The 21,402-nt window shown below is 35.2% G+C and overlaps 1 protein-coding gene and 1 pseudogene across 11 annotated transcripts in view; both read right to left on the reverse strand.

The window, feature by feature from the left end:
• The window catches only part of TSGA10 (testis specific 10), a 166,415-nt gene that overhangs the window by 15,859 nt on the left and 129,154 nt on the right, over nt 1-21,402 (reverse strand). For 9 of the 11 annotated variants that reach the window (XR_015249274.1, XM_086701297.1, XM_086701296.1 and 6 more), the window contains one exon: nt 15,086-15,295. The exons of the other annotated variants lie outside the window; for them this stretch is intronic. Coding sequence is in view for 8 of the 9 variants with exons in the window: in XM_086701297.1 (XP_086557423.1) it covers nt 15,086-15,295 (210 nt within the window). In the remaining variant the exon portion in view is untranslated. The remainder of the gene's footprint in view (nt 1-15,085; nt 15,296-21,402) is intronic. 11 annotated transcript variants of the gene reach the window in all.
• LOC147582558 (large ribosomal subunit protein eL37-like) lies at nt 5,362-6,326 on the reverse strand (annotated as a pseudogene).

Consider the following 21,402-nt stretch of genomic DNA (forward strand, 5'->3'; position numbering starts at 1 on the left):
ATTATCCCAGGGTCATGGGATTGAACCCTGCGTCGGGCTCTGCAGTGAGCATGGAGCCTGCTTGAGATTCTCTCCGCCCCCCCATCTTGTTCTCCCCTCTGGCCCTCTCCCCCACTCACGCATGCACTCTCTCTTTCTCTAAAAAGAAAAAAAAAATTTTTAATGGGCAATGGCAAGTACATACACTTTGCTAGCAAGAATACAAAATGAAGCATGACTTTTTTTGCAGCAGCAGCAGCAGCAGCTTTATTGGAATATAATTTACGTACCATACAACTCACCCATTTAAAAGGTACAATTCAAATAAATAAATAAAAGGTACAATTCAATTGGATTTTTTTCAAGTTTTTATTTAAATTATAGTTAGTTAACATATAGCGTAATATTAGTTTCAGGAGTAGAATTTAGTGATTCATCACTTAAGTTAAACACCCAATGCTCATTACAAACAAGCGCCCTCCTTAAAACCCATCACCCATTTAGCCCATCCCCCACCCACCTCCCCTCCAGCAACCCTCAGTTTGTTTTCTATAGTTAAGAGTCCCTTATGGTTTGTTTCTCTCTCTCTCTCTTTTTTCTTTCCCCTATGTTCATCTGTTTTGTTTCTTAAGTTCCACATATGAGTGAAATTCTATGGTGTCTTTCTCTGATTTATTTTGGTTAGCATAATACACTCTAGCTCCATCCACATCATTGCAAATGGCAAGATTTCATTCTTTTTTATGGCTGAGTAATATCGATGCAGAAAAAAAGTATTGGCCAAAGTGCAGCATCTGTTCTTGATAAAAAGCCTCAACAAAGTACAGAGAGGGAACATACCTCAACATCATACAGGCCATATACAAAAGACCCACAGATAATACTATCCTCAATAGGGAAAAACTGAGAGCTTTTCCTATGTGGTCAGGAACAAGACAGAGATGTCCACTCTTACTATTGTTATTTAACACAGTACTTGAAGTTCTAGCATTGGCAATCAGACAACAAAAAGAAATAAAAGACATCCAAATTGGAAAGGAAGAAGTCCAACTTTCACTATTCACAGATGACAGGATGCTCTATATAGAAAATCCAAAAGACTCCAACAAAACTGCTAGAACTGATCCATGAATTCAGTAAATCATAGGATACAAAATCAATGTACAGATATCAGTTGCATTTCTATACACCAATAATGAAGCAGCAGAGAGAGAAATCAAGGAACTGATCCCATTTACAACTGCACCAAAACCCATAAGATACTTAGGAATAAACATAACCAAAGAGGTAAAAGATGAGTACGCTGAAAACTATAGAACACTCATGAAAGAAACTGAAGAAGACACAAAGAAATGAAAAATATTCCATGCTTGTGGATCATAAGAGAAATATTATCCAAATGTCTATACTACTGCCCAAAATCTACATAATCCCTATCAAAATAATACCAGAATTTTTCACACAGCTAGAACAAACCTAAAATGTGTATGGAACCACAAAGGACCTCGATTGCCAAAGCAATCTTGAAAAAGTAAAGCAAAGCTGGTGGTATCACAACTCTGGATTGCTATATTACAATCTGTATTACAAGCTATATTACAAAGCTGTAGTCATCAGGATGGTACAGCACTGGCACAAAAACAGACAGATCAATGGAACAAAATAGAAAACCCATAAATGGACCCACAACTATATGGTCAACTAATTTTTGACAAAGTAGGAAATTATATCCAATGGAAAAAATAATTGTTTTTAATATATTAACAGAGTTGTGCAAACATGCCACAATCTCATACTCTAGTGTTACAACTTTTTCATCATCCCAAAATGAAGTTCAGTATCGATTAACAGTCACTCTGCACCCACCCCACCTGCTGCAGCACCATCCCTAGGCATTTCCCAATCTATTATCTGGCTCTATAATCTGTCTTCTTTTAGACATTTCAAATAAATGGAATAACATAATTTGTATGTGGTCATTTGTGACTTGTTTCCTTTACCTAGCATAATGTTTTCAAGGATCATCCATGTTATAGCACGTATCCATATTTCATTGCTTTTACTGACAAATAACATTTGGTTGCATAGGTGTAGGAACATATAAGTTATTTACACCTTCTGGCTAGTATAAATAATGCTGCTAAGAACATTTGTTCTTAGTTTTAGAGTGGACCTCTATTTTCATTCCTCTTTGATACACAGGAGTAAAGTTTCTGGACTTCATGGTAATCCTATTTTTAACATTTTGAAGAACTGCCAAAATATTTTCCAAAGTGAACTTATATTTCCAATAGCAATGTCTGAATTTTGAATGCTCCAAATTCTTTACATCTTTGCCAATACCTGTTATTGTTTTTAAAATTATTTTACAGCCATTCTAGTGGTTGTGAAATGGTATAGTTTGATTTGCATTTCTCTGTTAATGATATTATGCACTTTTTCATGTACTTATTGGCTATTTATGTCTCTTCTATAGAGAAATGTCTATTGAGATCTTTTGACAATTTTTTTAGTTATTAAGTTGTAAGAGTTCTTTATATTTTCTAGATACGATTCTCTTACATGTATGCTTTATAATTTTTAACCAGTCTGTGCATTATATTTTTAATTTATTGATGATATTATTTGCAGCACAAAAGTTTTTATTTTGATAAAATTATTTTATTTTTTCTTGTGTTGCTTGTGCTTTTGATGTGGATTACTTAACCAAAAGTCACAAAGGTTTACTTCTACTTCCTAATTAAGTTTTATAATTTTAGCTTTTACCTACAGGACTATAATCCATCTTATGGTATGTGATAGGAATCCAAGTTCATTCTTTTCCATGCAGATGTTCAGTTGTCCCAGTACCATTCACTGAAAAGACTATTCTTTCCCCATTAAATTGTACTGGCATCAATTTTTTGAAAATCATTTGGCCACAAATGTAAGAGTTTGTTTCTGGATTCTCAATTCTGTTCTACTGACTTATATGTCTTTTCTTATGCTAGTATTGCACTATCTTGATTACTGTAGTTTTGTAGTCAGTTTTGAAAATGGGAAGTGTTAGTTCTCTAATTTTGTTATTTTTCAAGATTGTTTTACTTGAACTTCCACATTAATTTTGTATCACCTTGTTAACTTCTACAAAGAAACAAGCTGGGATGCTGATAGGCATTGTATTAAATCTGTAGGTCACTTTAGGGTAGTATTACCTTTTTAACAGTGTTTAGTCTTCTAATCCATGAATATGGGATGTCTTTCCATTTATTTAGGTCCTCTTTAAATTTTTTTAGCAATGTTTTCTAGTTTTGTAAAGTATAAGTTTGGCACTACTTTTGTTAAATTTATTCCTAAGTACTTTATCTCCTCTTGATGCAATCCCATCTGATGGAATTGTTTTCATTTCATTTTTGGATTGTTCATTGCTAATATATAGAAATGTAATTGATTATTGTACACTGATCTTATATCCTGCAACCTTGATTAACTCATTTATTAATTTTAGGTTTTTAGCAGACTCCTTAGGATTTTTCATATCCAAGATCATGTCATCTATGAATAAAGATAGTTCTACTTCTTTACCAATCTGATGCCATTTATTTCTTTTTCTTGCCTAATTGCCCAGGTTAGCACCTCTAGTGCAGTGGTGAATTAGAAGGGGTGCAGACAGCATTCTTATCTTGCTACTGACAAGAAAAGGGGAAAGCATTCAGTCTTTCAACATTAAGTATGATATTAAGTCAGGGATTTTCACCAAAAACAAAATTCTTCTTTAAACATTGGAAGAATTTACAACTAAAGCTACCTGGGTCTAAACGTTTCTTTATGGATGTTTTGAAATTACTAACTCAATTTAATTACTTGTTATAGATATATTTAGATTTTCTATTTTTTCTTAACAGTTTCAGTACTTTCTGTCTTTCTGGGAATTTACATTGATTTCACCTAAATTATGTAATTTTTGGCATTTAGTTGCTCATAATATTCCCTTATAATCCTTTTATTTTCTGTATGATTGGTAGTGATGTCCCCCTTTCATCCCTAGTTTTAGTAATTTGACTTCTCTCTCACACACACACACACACACTTACTCATTCTAACTAAAGTTTTATCAATTTTGTTGATATTGTGAAAGAACAACCTTTTGTGTTTTTTTGATGTTTTCTACTGTTTCCCATCTTGTTTTCTATTAATTCATGCTCTAATCTTCATAATTTCTTTCATTCCACTTCCTTTAGACTTAGTTTGCTTCTCTTTTTCCAGCTTAGATTAGTGAAGATGAGATCTTTCTTTCTTAAAAACATATAGACATAAATTATAAAGCTATAATTTCCCTGTAAGTATTGCTTGAATTGGCATCTTATAAATTTGGGCACATTTTTTCATTTTCATTAATCTCATTTTCTTTATTCTTTGTGATTTCTTCTTTGAGTTACTGATATTGGGAAGTGCGTTGTTCAATTTCCATTTACTTGTGAATTTCCCAAATTTCCTTCTTTTATTGATTCCTAATAATTGCATTCTGGTGGGAGAATATGATTTGAATCCTTTTAAATTTATTGAGGCTTGTTTTATGGCCTAACATTTGGACTATCCTAGAGGATCATTCATGTAGTTGAGAAAACCGTGTATTCTACTGTTGTTAACATAGATATGTTAACTCTAGTTTGATTTTAGTTTTGTTAGAGTCTTCTATTTCCTTGTTGATGTTCTGTCTAGTTGCTCTCTTCCTTACTGAGAGTGCTGTATTGACGTTTCCAACTATTATTGTTGAACCGTTTACTTCCAGATAAATACAGAAATATTATTACTATATAGCTCTATTTCCTCCTCCCCTCTTTAGTGCTATTAGAATTTTACATGTTACATCTATATGAAATAAGTCCCATAATATATTGTTGTAATTACTTTTTAATTAATATATCTTTAAAATAAGTTGATAGAATAAAAGAGAGCAAGTATATAATAGTCGAATTTAACAGATAAAGGATTCAAAGCAGCTATTCTAAATATTTTAGTTCAAATAACTATAAATATTTTAATATATAAGTAAATATTTTAGTTCAAAGAACTAAAGGAAACCATGTTTAAAGAAGTAAAGGAATGTATGATGACAATGTCTCATCAATAGAGAATAATAATGATATAGAAATTATAAATTGTTCTCAAAGGCAGTTTCTTTTACTTGCTTTATTTACCTGTGGATGAGTCACACTTTCCTGTTTCTTTGAAAGTCAAATTGTTGTTGAAAATTGGACATTTAAGGTACCATATTGTAACAACTCGGAATACTCCTGAATACTCTGAATACTCAGGAATAATCCTCCTCACCTCAGGGCTTATTGTGGTCTGTACTTCCTCCTGCCCTCCCACCCTCCCTCCTCTGGACAGTTTCCATGAAGTATATTTTCCTTGCAGTGTACAGCTTCTGATGTTGCTTCTCAAGGTATGTGCACAATCACTCTGATTCATTTACCATCAGCATGTTCATAGTCTCTCTAAACCATTCTCTTGGGATGACAGTGGATTTAGCCAGCCTACCTTTCTCTGTCCCTGATCTTGTATTAAGTTTCTAGCTGGCCTGTCTCTACTGGTATCATCTAAATGTTAGCCTCTATTAATTGCTAGCTGACCAGTCTACTGATTTTGACAATGGCCTAGGGGTACAAATTGCTTTACAGTCTGATGCAATTAAATTTGGATCCCTTCCAGGGCAGTTTTGGGTAAGTCTTTAAGGCTTGCTCTGACTCCAGGAGAGGTCCTTTTAGCTATCACTTTCCATGGTTCTTTATTAAACTTCTAAGTAGCCTATTGTTTTGCTTCTTGTTTTCATGAAGTTACTAGTTCCTTCAAAAAACTTTCATTTCATGACTAACTGCTGAAATCCTTAGGATGAACTGGATAATGCAACAGCTGCCCTCCTGGGTTCAGGTGTTGCTCGTTCATGGAATCCATGCCTGAATCGGTGGTATACAACTTTTACATGACTCACTGGACTGGTCCCAGTGGTACTTCAACTTTTAGCCTTTACACCACAGCTATACTTTCTCTTCTACTTGGCAGGATAGCCACCTTTGCCACATCAACTTCTAAAAGTGGTAGGCCTTAGAGTCACAGCAGCAGCACAAGTACATCTTCTTGCCATGCTTTTCAAATGATGACTGACATTCCCTTCATCATCTCACTTCTGTGGTGGAGACCAAAGAGAAAGCACTTCTGCTTCATAGTATTCAGAAACTTCTGCCCAGCAGAGAACCACTAGTTTCTTCTTAACTGTGTATCATCACTTTTTGAAAGCTCTCTGGCTATATATGCTCAAATTCCCACTTCTAGAAATACATCTTAAGAATAAAATGCAAAATGTGACAAAAGTTTTATGCAACAAAATAATTACAAGGTTGTTTTATATACAAATTAAAAATCTGAAATTTTTTATTGCCCAGCAATAGGGAAGTAGTGAAAAGTAGAATAGTCAATTGTAATATGCTACTATTGCAAATATGTAAAACAACATAAAAATCTGGCTAGGAAAAGAAAAGGGCTAAAAGGAAATAAAACAAAACAATTATTATAGGAGAATGGTTCTGAAATCCACCGTAACCTAAGATGATGATAACACTTTTAAAAATCTTTTGTTTCATTAAAAATTAAATGAGATTCTCCAAAGACTTCTCATATTATTCTGAAGGAAATCATCCATAACACAACTATTAATTAAAGAACATTAAAGGAAGGGTATTTGGAATTCCTGTTCTTAACACTCCTCTGGAAAAGAGTTAGATAAGAGAAAGATATACTATATTTATTTGGAAAATAGAAAACTACAACCTAGGTGAATTGGTATGGTATATATATCTTAGTTTTGTGGAACATCTTCAAAAAGATGCGACCACTAATTCACCTATTAACTAGACCTAGACACTCAAAAGCTCTTTACTCCCTCCCCTGTCCTTGAAATGTGGGTTCCACTTGCCTCCCCCACTCCCAGAGGCTGCTCCAAGGACATAGCCTTGAGATAGTAATATATGATATTGAAAACACCTACACAGTATACATGACTGAGCCGACTTTGGGCCGCTTTATAAGGTTTTATGTATTGGTGGGTGAATGCAAGGATCCATTCATCTTGCTGCTGCCCAAGACAAACTTCATACATAAGCTCCTTTTGCAAATAAAACTGCCACCTCCCAACCTGGAGTGGTCTGCCTCAATTTTTGGCCTCTTCCTGCCCTCTTGAGTACAGGGACTAATTTCAAATTACACCTGGGAAGCTCCCAGGAGGGTTATGAACTAACACTCAATAAATATATATTTTTTAAAACAAAGAAAACCGGGGCACCTGGGCACCGGGGCTGACTTTGGCTCAGGTCATGATCTCACAGTCCATGAGTTCGAGCCCCATGTCGGGCTCTGTGCTGACAGCTCAGAGCCTGGAGCTTGCTTCAGATTCTGTGTCTCCCTCTCTCTCTGCCCCTCCCCAATTCACACACTGTCTCTCTCTCTCTCTCAAAAAATAAACATTAAAAAATTTTTTTAAAAACATAAAGCAAAGAAAACTAAGACTATAAAAGATTCTAAAATTCCTAATTCTAGTGCTTTAAATAATTTCCATTGGAGAATGAAGAAGGAGATATAGATCTTTTTCCTTTAACCTCTCCTTTCTCATTTAAAATTATCTGAGTGATTACAGGAATGCAAGCCTGGTTCAGAGTTCAAAAATCAATTAACATAACCAAACATAACAGGCTAAAGAAAAAAAAATCACACGAGTATATTAATTGATGCAGAAAAAGCAATTGACAAAAATTCAATACTCATTCATAATAAAAGTTCTCAGAAATATAGGAAGAAAGAAACTTCCACAACTTGATAAAAAGCATCTACAAAATTGTACAGATAACAGTTTTACTTAATGGTAAAAGACTGACTGCTTTTCCCCTAAGATTGGAAGAAAGGACTTTCACCACTCTTCTTCAACATAGCACTAAACCACTGTAAAAAGGCAAGAAAAGGGATAAAAACTGAACATGAAGAAATAAAATCCCCATTTTCAGATAACATGCTTGTCTACATAAAAAATTTTAAGGAATCTACAGAAAAATTCCTAGATCCCGGAAGTGAGTTCAGCAAGGTCAGAGAATGTAAGATAAATATTCAAAAATCAATACTTCTATATACTTGTAATAAGCATATTGACAGCAAAATTAAAACTACAGTACCATTTACAGTAGCTCAAAAAAAGGGAAAATTTTTTGTGCTCTGTATTTGTAAATCTGACAAAACAGGTACAGAACTTACATGCTGAAAACTATGCACAGCTAATAAAAGAAATCAAAGAAGATCTAAATAAGATATACCATGTTCATCAATTCAAAGCCTCAACCTGGTAAGGATGTCAGTTCTTCCCAGGGTTAATGTGATTCCTATCAAAACCCCAGCAAGATTTTTTTTTTTTGTTTGTGAAAATAGACTATTCTAAAATTTATATGGAAAGGCAAGGAGATGAGAATAGTTAAGACAATTTTGAAAAAGCAGAATAAAGTGGATAAAATCAGTCTACCTGAGCTAAAGACTTATTATATAGCTACAGTAACCAAAACTGTGTGGTATTGGGTCAGACAGATATATAGACAAATGTAAAAGCATAGAAAACCAAGAAATATACCCACTCATATACATCCAAATGATTTTTCACAAATGTAAAAAAATCCATTTAATGGAGGATGAAATTCTTTTTCAACAAAATTACCAAAACAATTGGACACCCATAGGCAAAAAATAAACCTTGATGAAAACCTCACACCTTATGCAGCAATTGACTCAAAATGGATCATGACATTAAATGTGAAACATAAAACTATCACATTTTTAGAATAAATCCTAGGAAAAATCTTTGGGATTGAGAGCTTTGCAAAGTATTTTTACACTTAAAACCAAAAACACAATTCATAAAGGGAAAATTGATAAACTCCACATCATCAAAACTTAAACTTTCGCTCTGAGAAAGACACTGATAAGAAGATGAAAACTTCTCACACTATGTGAGAAAATATTTGCAAACCACACATCTGATAACGGACCAGTATCTAAAATATATAAAGAACTCCTAATATTCAGCATTTAAAAAGCAAACCAATGATACAAAAGAGATGTTTCACCAAAGAAGATATATAAAGACAAATAATCATATAAAAGTATGTTCCACTTCATTAATTTAGGGAAGTGCAATTAGACCATAATACACATACAATATACACATATCAGAATGGTTAAAATAAAAAAAAGACACCACCAAATGCTGACAAAGATGTGGAAAACTGATCCCTCACACATTGTTGGTGGGAATGCAAAATGGTAAACAGTTTGGCACTTTCTTAAAAAATGAATCATACAACTACCATATGATCTAAAAACTGCATTCCTGGGCATTTACAGAAAAATGAAGACTTAGTTTCACACAAAAACATCAAGACAATGTTTACAATTGTTTTATTTGTAAGATCCAAAAACTGGAAATAGCCCAGGTGTTATTCAATGGATAATCAAACAAACTGTGTTACACCCATAGCATGGAATACTGCTTAGCAATGAAAAGGAATGAACTACTAGTATATACAACAACCTAGATAAATCTTCAGAGAATCATGCTGAGTGAAAAAATCCAATCCCAAAACGTTACATACCATATGATTCTATTCATATAACATTCTTGAAGTGACAAAATTATAGAAATGGAGACTAGATTAGTGGTTGCTATGAGTTAAGGAGGGGCTGGGGATAGGAGGGAAGTAGACAGGGTTACCAAAGGGCAACATGATGGATCCTGTGATGGAAATGTTCTATACCCTGCCTGATTCAATGTCAACATCCTGGTTGTGATATTATACAATAGTTTTTCAAGAGGTTACCATTGGGGAGACCAGGTAAAGGATACTTTGTGTTATTTCTTACAATTGCATGTGAATCTATAATACCTCAAAATAAAATTTTAGTTTAGACAAAATTATTTGAGTGTCCCCTATATGCATAGTACAGCTAAAGAAATACAAAGATAAATAAGATGGCTCTAACACTTGAAATTACAGTTTATTATGTAATGTATAAACACATATATGTAAATAACTAAATTTCAAGGCAAAAAATTCTTAAATATTTTTTAATGTTCATTTATTTTTGAGAGAGAGACAGAGCATGAGTGGGGAGGAGAAAAGAGAGAGGGAGACACAGAATCAGAATCAGGCTCCAGGCTCTGAGATGTCAGCACAGAGCCCAACGTGGGGCTCAAACTCTCAAACTGCAAGATCATGACCTGAGCTGAAGTCGGATGCTTAACCGACTGAGCCACCCAGGCAACACAAGGGAAAAAAAATTTTAATTTTAGTTAGCTAACATAGTGTGCAATAGTGGTTTCAGGAGTAGAATTCACTGATGTGTCACTTACATTCAACACCCAGTGCTCATCACAAGTGCCCTCCTTAATACTCATCATCACCTATCTAACCCATCTTCTACCTGCCTCCCTCCATGAATCCTCAATTTGTTCTCTTATTTTGTTCTCTGTGGTTTGTTTCCCTCTCTCTCCCCCTCCACCCTTCCCATACATGCATCTGTTTCATTTCATAATTCCACACAAGTGATATTATATAGTATTTGTCTTTCTCTGATTGACTTATTTCCCCCTAGCATAATACATTCTGGCTTCATCCATGTCATTCCAAATGGTAAGATTTCATTCCTTTTGATGGCTAAGTAGTATTCCATTGTGTATATATACCACATCTTCTTTATCCATTCATCAGTTGATGGACATTTGGGCTGTCTCCATAGTTTGGCTATTGTTGTGATGCTGCTATAAATATTGGGGTGCATGTACCCCTTCTAATCTGTATTATTTTTCCTTTGGGTAAATACCTAACAGGGCAATTGCTGGATCATAGGGTGGCTCCATTTTTAGTTTTTTGAGGAAATCCATAATGTTCTCCAGAGTGGCTGCACCAGTTTGCATTCCCACCAACGGTACAAGACAATTCCCCTTTTTCCACATCCTCACTAACAGCTGTTGTTTCTTGTGTTGTTAATTTTAGTCATTTTGAAAGGAGTGAGGTGGTATCTCAACATAATTTTGATTTGTACTTCCCTGATGATGAGTGATGGTGAGCATCTTTTTGTGCATCTGTTAGCCATCTGGATGTCTTCTTTGAAAAGTGTTCATATCTTCTGCACATTTCTTAACAGGGTTGCTTGTTTCTTAAGTGTTGAGTTTGATAAGTTCCTTATAGATTTTGGTTACATGTCAGGAGTATTTTAAATGCAGTTAGGGGGCACCTGGGTGGCTCAGTGGGTTAAGCGTTGGACTCTTGATTTCGGCTCGGGTCATGATCGCAAGTTTGAGCCCTGTGCTGTCAGCATGGAGCCTGCTTGGGATTTTCTCTCTCCCTCTCTCTCTGCCCCTCCCCTGTTAGTGTGCACCCTCTCTTTTTCTCTCAAATAAATAAATAAACATTAAAAAAAATACTGTTAGACTTAGCCTGGCCACTTTGCATCCATTAAGATAGCTATTATCATAAACAGAAAAAACAAAACTAAAACATAATCAGTGTTGGCAAGGATGTAGAGAAACCAGAACCCAAGTGCACTGTTGGTGGGAATGTAAAATGGTACAGTCACTGTAGAAAAAAGAACAAAATTTCCTCAAAAAAATTAAAAATAGAATTGCCATAAGATCCAGAAATCCAGTTTTCGATATAAATACAAAAGAACTAAAAGAAAGGCCTTGAAGAGATATTTGTACACTCATGGGCAAAGCAGCATTATTCACAATAACTAAAACATGGAAGCCATGCAAGAGTCTACTGGATGATGAATGGATAAGCAAAATGTAGTATATTCATACAATGGAATATTATTCAGCCTTAAAATGGAAATAAATCCTGTAATATGCTACAACATTGATGCACCTTGAGGACATTATGCTAAGTGAAATAAGCCAGTCACAAAAAGACAAATACTATATGAATCCACTTATATGAGGCCCTTTGAGTAGTAAAAATCATAAAGAGAGAAAGTATAATGATGGTTGCCAGGGGCTTGGGAAAGGGGAGAATAAGAGGTTATTATTTAATAGGTATAGAGTTTCAGATTTACAAGATGAAAAGATATGGGCATGGACAGTGGTGAAGGCTGCACAACAATATGAATGTATTTAATACCACTGAACTGTACACTTAAAAATGGTTAAGACAGAAAAGGTTATGTGTATTTTAACAAAATAAAAGAAAAAATAGAAAAAACTATGAGAAGAGTAAAGAAGCTACAAAACTTGAAGTAACCATCCTCAAAATGTTTAAAAATTAATATAAACCACTTTCAACTTTATATACTGTTGTACCTCTAAGGGTAATGATTTTAAAGTTTAAAGAAAATTATTGGACTATATACTACTTAGTCATGATGTATTACCATTTTAAGAAACTGTGGGATAATATTTTCTGGTATTTCATCTTAATATTGTTTCAGTTGTAACGACATGTGTTAGTTTCCCAATTTGAAAACAGCAAGTAAAAAATATTTTTAAAGAAAAACTTAAGGACATATCATTTGAATTTTTACAGGGAGAATCTATTCATGAGTTACTTTCATCATTAAAAAATTCTTGCTGAGGGGTGCCTGGGTGGCTCAGTCAGTTAAAAATCTTGACTTCAGCTCAGGTCATGATCTCGCGGTTCATGGGTTTAAGCCCGTGCTGACAGCTGAGAGCCTGGAGCCTGCTTTGGATTCTGTGTCTCCCTCTCTCTTTGCCCCTACTCCGCTCACATTCTGTCTCTCTCTGTCTCTCAAAAATGAATAAACATTAAAAAAAATTGTTTTTAAAGTTCTTGGTGAAATAATAAACGAAGAGTTGGAAAATTCTTGCATATACCACTTAGTTAATAAAATATTAACAGTGCATTCTTTTTTTACATTTTTTTTTACATTTATTTATTTTTGAGAAACAGAGTGAGACAAAGTGTGAGCGGCGGAGGGGAAGAGAGAGAAGGAGACACAGAATCCGAAGCAGGCTCCAGGCTCTGAGCAGGTGGTCAGCACAGAGCCTGACGTGGGGCTCAAACCCACGAACTATGAGATCATGACCTGAGCTGAAATCTAATACTCAACTGACTGAGCCACCCAGGTGCCCCAACAGTGGATTCTTAGAGAAACCAACAGACTCATGATTCTCAAATCCATCATATCCTCTTCACAAACAGTAGATTAGAAAAATTTTTAAATGGGAACTGTAAAGATGACCACAGTTTGTCAACTTTTTAAAAGTTTTTATTTAAATTCCAGTTAGTTAACATACAATGTAATATCAGTTTCAGGTGTATGATATAGCGATTCAACACTTCTGTACAACACTTGGTGTTCATCAAAACAAGTGGACTCCTTAATCCCCATCACCTATTTAACCACCCCCCCCCCATCCACCTCTTCTCTGGTAACCATCAGTTTGTTCTCTGTAGTTAAGAGTATGTTTCTTGGTTTCTCTCTTTTTTTCCATTTGCTTATCTGTTTCTTAAATTCCACATGTAAGTGAAATAATACGGTATTTGTCTTTTACTTACTGACTTATTTCACTTAGTACAATACTCTCTAGCTCCATCCATGTCACTGCAAATGGCAAAATTTCATTCTTCTTTATGACTGAGTAATATTCCATTGTGTAAATATACCACATCTTCTTTATCCATTCATCAGTCAGTAGACACTTGGGCTGTTTCCAAAACTTGGTTATTGTAGATAATGCTGCTATAAACATCAGGATACATGTATCCTTTTGAATTAGTATTTTTGTATTCTTTGGGTAAATTCAATTACATTATACAACTTGTATACATATCCCCTTAGGATCAGGGCTCCAACTATCTCTCCAGATACATCTCCAGCCACATTGACCTGTGAATGCCACAATGGCCACTGCAAATCATTTACTATTCACTCAAGAATTCATTTATTTTTTTTAAATTTATTTATTTTGAGAGAGACAGAGACAGTGCAAGTGGGGGAAGTGCAGAGATAGAGGGAGAGGGAGAAAGAATCCCAAGCAGGCTTCACACTGTCAGCACAGAGCCCAATGTGGGGCTCAAATCCACAAAGCCGTAAGATGATGACCTGAGCTGAAATCAAGAGTCAGACACTTAACCAACTGAGCAACCCAGGTGCCCCAAGAATTCATTTATAACTCCATACTGTTGTCTATGTTGCTGCTTCCTCTGAATGGGTGCTTTACTCCTTCTGAGCTCAGTAGTACATCCTTGTGAACTCCTCCCTGACACCAGTAGGCCAATTAGGAATTCCCTTTCTAAAACCCTGAATATTTTTTACTAGTATAACATTCACACAAATAATTTGCATATCAATACTGGGAGGTCCTCGGGAGAAAAGGCCTATCTCTCTTTTTCTATTCTTTTTTCTTCCTTTTCCTTCTCTTCCTCTTCTTCTTCCTCCTCCTCCTCCTCTTCCTCCTCCTCCTCCTCTTCTTCTTCTTCTTTTGAGTATGTGTTATATTAGTTTCAGGAGTACAACATAGTGGTTCAATAACTCTGTATGTTAGGCTATGCTCACCACAAGTGCAGTTACCGTCTATCATCATGAATAATATTACAATACCATTGAATGTATTCCCTATGCTATACCTTTTATCCACATGACTTACTAATCCATAACTGGAAGCCTGTATCTCCTACTTTCCTTCACCCATTTTGCCTATCACCCCACTCCTCCCCTCTGGCAACCATCATTTTGTTCTCTGTATTTATGGGTCAGATTATTCATTTGTTTTGTTTTATAGATTCCACATATAAGTGAAATCATATTGTATCTGTCTTTCTCTGTCTGGTGTATTTCACTTAGCATAATATCCTCTAGATCCATTCATGTATCAAAGGAAAAGTTTCTGTTACTTCATGAATTGTTGGAACACAGCTGTGTTAGAAATTTATCTCTTGGACTTTAGAAATAAAATCTAAATTTAATAGACATGGCTTGATGTAATATTTTATAAAAACAATTTGTTTTTCTAAGATTATAGTAATTTTATAGTAGCAATAATATTAAAAGAACCACTTAAAAGTGTATTACATACCATTTCTATTTCTTGATCTTTAGCAACCAGCTGTCGATTAAGAAGTTCTTTGCTTGAGTCAAGTTTAATACAAAGTTCCCTTGTGGAAGATAAATCTGCAAGGGCAGACACTTTTTCAAACTGAACCTTCTGAAGTTCCTCTTCCATCTTTACAACAGACTTGTGTAAGGTAGAAATCTGGGACTTGTAAGACCTTTCTGCATTTAAGTGCTGCAAGGACAAAATTATTATATATATATATGTGTATATATATATGTATATATATATACACACACACACATATATATGTGTGTGTGTGTGTGTATATATATACACACATATATACATATATTTTTTAACTTGAAAAAAAACAACAATATGGAAGACAAAATGAGGGAAATCTTTTGATAGTACACTTAGATTATAAGGAACTTTACACAATATAGGTGATAATAGTACATACAAAATACCCTGGGAAAGATAAATACAGCTTTCAAATGTCTATACATAAAATCCATGAGGTAAGGTGGTCAAATGGTCATTATTTTTAATGTGTTTAGAAAACAAGTTTTCCCACTTAAAAGTCTCAACTCCAAAGCTAGTTGCAACACATATACGTTTGGTCTGTAGTTCTATTCTTGCCACAGTTTCAATTATTCTATAAGATAAATATTATTGTTGTTAAAGACAAAACTTTAGGGGCGCCTGGGTGGCTCAGTCGGTTAAGCGTCCAACTTCGGTGCAGGTCATGATCTCACAGTTCATGAGTTTGAGTCCCGCATCAGGCTCTGTGCTGACAGCTCAGAGCCTGGAGCCTGCTTCACATTCTGTGTCTCCCTCTCTCTCTGCCCCTTCCCTGCTCATGCTCTGTCTCTCTCTGTCTCAAAAATAAATAAAATAAAATAAAATAAAATAAAATAAAATAAAATAAAATAAAAGATAAAACTTTAGTCACTACTGTTTCACTCACAATACCCATTTTCCAATTCTTAAATGGAATGTTTATCTAGATCATAATATCATAAAATGAGGACTGACAGCTCTCTAGCACTTAGTAATAACTCTGAGAGAAAAAAGACTCTGGGCAAGTATAAATTGAGAATACAGCCACATGGGGGGCACCTGGGTGATTCATTCAGTTGAGTGTGCAACTCTTGATTTTGGCTCAGGGTCATGAAATTGAGCCCTGTATTGGGCTCCACACTGAGTGTGGAGCCTGCTTAAAATTCTCTCTCTCTCTCTCTCTCTCTCTCTCTCTCTCCCTGCCTTGCTCCTCCACTTGTACTCTCTCTCTCTCTCAAAAAAAAAAAAATACATCCACATTATGGGAAATAAGCATATTTTTAAAACTGCAATATTAAAATATTTTTTTAATGTTTATTTTCATTCTTGAGAAAGAGAGAGAGAGAGCGCGCGCGTGTGCATGAGCAGGGAAGGGGCAGAAAGAGACAAAGACAGAATCAGAAGCAGACTCCAGGCTCTGAGCTGTCAGCACAGAGCCCAATGGGGGTCTCAAACTCACGAACCACAAGATCATGACCTGGGCCAAAGTTGGAAGCTTAACTGACTGGGCCACCCAGGAGCCCCTAAAAACTGTAATATAAGATTCAAGTCATATAAATTTTTTCAAAAGCTCAAGATAATACCCCTCCTTTTTACTGTTTCAGAGACATGTCTTAAATAAGTGCACTGCAGAGAAGTTTTTGCTATTGTGTGAAACTGACAGAACTGACAAATAAAGAAATTTTTCTGCTTTTATAAGTACACAGCACAAAAAAATTGTTCCTGGAATAAGTTGTTTGGCCACAATTTTCCCTTTCTTCCTTCTTCACTCCCTCTATTTCTCACTCATTTTTCAGACAACCTTCTATCCATCCACCTACCCATCCATCTGCCCATCCATTCCATTTTTTTAGTATATTCTGTGTTCCAGTCAATGCACCTAGATGCATATCCAATGATAAGCAAAATAGTCTTTGCTCTCATGACATTCCAGACTATGGGAGAGCCATGCATCAATCAAATAATCACAGAAATGACTATATAAATACATATTAAGCAAATACTTCTAGAGAAAAAAGCTGTATGACAAAGGAAATTGACCTAAACTAAGAGGATCAGAGAAGTCAGGAAAAGGTTCCCTGATAAATGACACATGAACTGAGATCTGAATGGTGAATAGATATACAATGTATGTTGGGGAAGGGAGTTTTTCGAATTGGAGGAATGCTAAGTACAAAGGCCCTAAAGGGAGCATGTGGAAGGAGGGGAAATGACATGCTCCAACAACAGAGAGAAGACTAGTATGACTGGAACTCAGAAGCCACAGAGAAGAGTGATAGGAGATGCAGCTGAAAAGGTATAAAAAAAACTCACAAGTCAGCCTGATAAGCTGGGTTAAAATTTAGGTTTTTACCCAATGAAATATTTTTTTTCTTTTTTAAATTTTATTTAACACAAAGCTACAGTGTCATAATGGTTTCAGGAGTAGAATTTGGTGATTCATCACTTACATATAACAGCCAGTGCTCATCCCAACAAGTGTCCTCCTTAATACCCATCTCGCATTTAGCCCATCTCCACACCCAACACCCCTCCATGAACCCTCAGTTTTTTCTCTATATTTAAGAGTCTCTTATGGTTTGCCTCCCTCTTGGTTTTTATCTATTTTTCCTTCCCTTCCCCTATGTCCATCTGTTCTGTTTCTTAAATTCCACATATGACTAAAATCATATGATATTTGTCTTTCTCTAATTTCACTTAGCATAATACATTCTAGGTCCATCCACATTGTTGCAAATGGCAATATTTCATTCTTTTTGATCACCAGGTAATGTTCTATTGCATATCTTTATCCATTCATCAGTCAATGGACATTTGAGCTCTTTCCAAAATATGGCTATTGTTGATAGTGCTGCTATAAACACTGGGGTGTATTTTCCCCTTTGAATAAGCATTTTTGTATCCTTTAGATAAATACCTAGTAGTGTGATTGCTGAGTCATAGGGTAGCTCTACTTTTAATTTTTTGAGGAACCTCCATACTGTTTTCCAGAGTGGCTGCACCAGTTTGCATTCCTATCAGCACTGCAAAGGGTTCCACTTTCTCTGCATCCTCACCAACATCTGTTGTTGCCTGAGTTGTTAATGTTAGCCATTCTGACAGGTGTGAAGTGGTATCTCATTTTTGATTTGTATTTCCCTTCTGATGAGTGATGCTGAGCATCTTTTCATGTGTTGGTTGGCCATCTGGATATCTTCTTCGGAAAAGAATTTGCTCATGTCTTTTGCCCATTTCTTCACTGGACTATTTGTTTTTTTGGGTGTTGAGTTTGGTATGTTCTTTATAGATTTTGGATACTAACCCTTTAGCCAATATGTCATTTGCAAATATCTTCTCCCATTCTGTTGGTTGTCTTTTAGTTTTGTTGACTGTTTTCTTCACTGTGCAGAACATTTTTATCTTGATGAGATCCCAATAGTTCATTTTGGCTTTTGTTTCCCTTGCCTCTGGATACATGTCTAGTAAGAAGTTGCTGCAGCCAAGGTCAAAGAGGTTGTTGCCTGTTTTCTCCTCTAGGATTTTGATGGTTTCCTGTCTTACATTTAGGTCTTTCATCCATTTTGAGTCTATTTTTGTGAATGGTGTAAGAAAGTGGTCTTCTGCATGTCACTGCCCAGTTTTCCCAACACCATTTGCTGAAGAGATTGTTTTTTTCCCATTGGATATTCTTTCCTGCTTTGTTAAAGAGTAGCTGGCCATACATTTGTGGGTCCATTTCTGGGTTCTCTATTCTGTTCCATCCATTGATCTATGTGTCTGTTTTTGTGCCAGCACCAGCTTTGTAATACAGCTTGAAGTCTGGAATTATGAGGCCTCCAGCTTTGTTTTTCCTTTTCAATATTACTTTGGCTATTCAGGGTCTTTTCTGGGTCCATACGAATTTTAGAATTGTTTGTTCTAGCTCTGTGAAGAATGCTGGTATAATTTTGATAGGGATGGCATTGAATGTGTAGATTGCTTTGGGTAGTAATGACATTTTAACAATATTTGTTCTTCCAATCCATAAGCATGGAATGTTTTTCCATTTCTTTGTGTCTTCTTCAATTTCTTTTGCAAGTGTTCTATAGTTTTCAGCATACAGATCTTTTTACCTATTTGGTTATGTTCATTCATCAGTATTTTATGGTTTTGGTGCAATTATAAATGGGATTTTTTCCTTGATTTCTCTTTCTACTGCTTCATTATTGATTTTTGAAATACAACTGATTTCTGTACATTGATTTTATATACTGTGGTTTTGCTGAATTCATGTATCAGTTCTAGCAGTTTTTTGGTAGAGTCTTTCAGGTTTTCCATGTAGAGTATCATGTCATCTGCAAAGAGTCAAAGTTTGACTTCTTCCTTGACAATTTGAATGCCTTTTACTTCTTATTGTTGCCTAATTGCTGAGGCTAGGACTTCCAACACTATGTTGAACAACAGGGGTGAGAGTGGACATCCCTGCCATGTTCCTAACATGATTAGGGGGAAAGCGCTCAGATTTTCCCCATTGAAGATATTAGCTTTGGGTCTTTCCTACATGGCCTTTATGAAAAGAGAGAGGTGATATGACTAGCTTTATGTTTTAGAAAGATAACACTGAAAATTTCAGGTTCTAGTAAGACAGTTGATTCAGCTAAGAGGAAAATAGTTTTGTTTTTTTTTTTTTGTATAAAATAGAAAAAAATATTTTCACAATTCATAGCTGAGCTTGCAGGAAAGAAACAGTCTCATATACCAAAGACAAAAACAAAAAACTAACAAACAAACAAAACAAACAAACAAACAAACAAAAACAAAGACAGAGCATGAAACAAACAATAAGGCCTGAAACTAAGAGTTGGGGGTAGGGAGACCCAGTGACAGTAAAAGGCTTGTTTCAAAATTCAAGCAAGACAGGAAATAAGAAGTAGGACTAATGGATAGTTGCCTCTGGGACCTCTACATAATCTGGAATCTTTGAAAGGAGACTCCAGAGGAAAAATCCACTCAACCTCACAGAGATATAAGCAAAAGTTTATCTTCTTCTACCCTCTGGATAGGGAAAAACGTCTTCTGTAAGAAAACTTAGGTCTGACTTTACTCAGTTTTGTAGTTTGACTTCACACTATCCATTCCCAATTCTCAACTCTAACATGAAATTTGTCCCGCGCCAATGATAACACAGAGTCCCTTTGTAGAAGCAAACTCATCTCCCTGGCCATGTAAGATTCTTTAGAGGGGGGAAATTCCTGCTTCAAAGGAGCCTAAAAACTCAGGGGGATCCCATCCACCATCAGTGAGAGTCAGAGGAACATAACTAACACACACCAGGATCAGACTTCTAGGACTTCAAGCTATTGAACAAAATATTGGAGAAGGCATAAAAATATGCTCAAAAGTTTTAAAGATATTAAATAAAAAATTGAAAAGAATGAGATGTAGGGGGAAAAAAACCATGAAAATCTGAAGACGAACCAAATAGAACTTCTGGAAAGAAGGTAAAAGTAGTAAAGAAAATGAAAAACAATGAATGTATCAAAAAACAGGTACAGCTGAAGAGGAATGAATATACTAAAAGCACAGAGCACAGTACAGAGAGATAAACATATGGAAACTATGATAAGAAGGATTAATAAAAATTTGGACTAGGAGATCCAACAAGCATATTATAAAAGTTGAGGGAAACAGTAGAGCAAAGTTAAAGGCAGTAATGTTCAAATAAATAACATCTGAGAAATTTTCCAGAACTATTAAAAGGCATGAATACTCTGAAAAACTGCAAACCAAAGCCTCCCTCAAACAATACATACACATGATAGTCAAACTAAAAAGAGAAAAAGAAGATCTTAAAAGAAAAAATGACAAAAGGTAGACTTAGAAAGAAGATCAATTAGAATGAGAACAGACTTCTCATTACTTTTAAAGTTATCAAAAGAAAATAACTGTCAACCTAGAATTCTATACTCAGCTAAACTAATACAGAAGAATAAGGGTAAAGTGAATCCATTTTAGGCAAAGATTGAGAAAATTAACTCACAAGTCAAAGAAAGGTAGTAGTTTCAAGAAAGGAAATTAAACTTCAAAGGAAGAAATAGAACACAAAAAGCAATGTTGAAAAATTCTGTAAACATATAAGTGAATATAAATAAGCATTGACTGAAAGAATAAGAACAAGAGTAGTGATTTATTTATTTATTTTTGCATGAAAGTAGTGATTTATTTTTAAGGCTATAAAAAATCAATGTGGATCTAAAATAGTACACAACCTTATGAAAGATTGGTGTGGGGGGGGGGGGAGAATAAGAAAGGACACT

The sequence above is a fragment of the Puma concolor genome, chromosome A3, assembly GCF_028749965.1.
Source record: "Puma concolor isolate L17-30 chromosome A3, mPumCon1.1.hap2, whole genome shotgun sequence".
Lineage (NCBI taxonomy): Eukaryota > Metazoa > Chordata > Mammalia > Carnivora > Felidae > Puma > Puma concolor.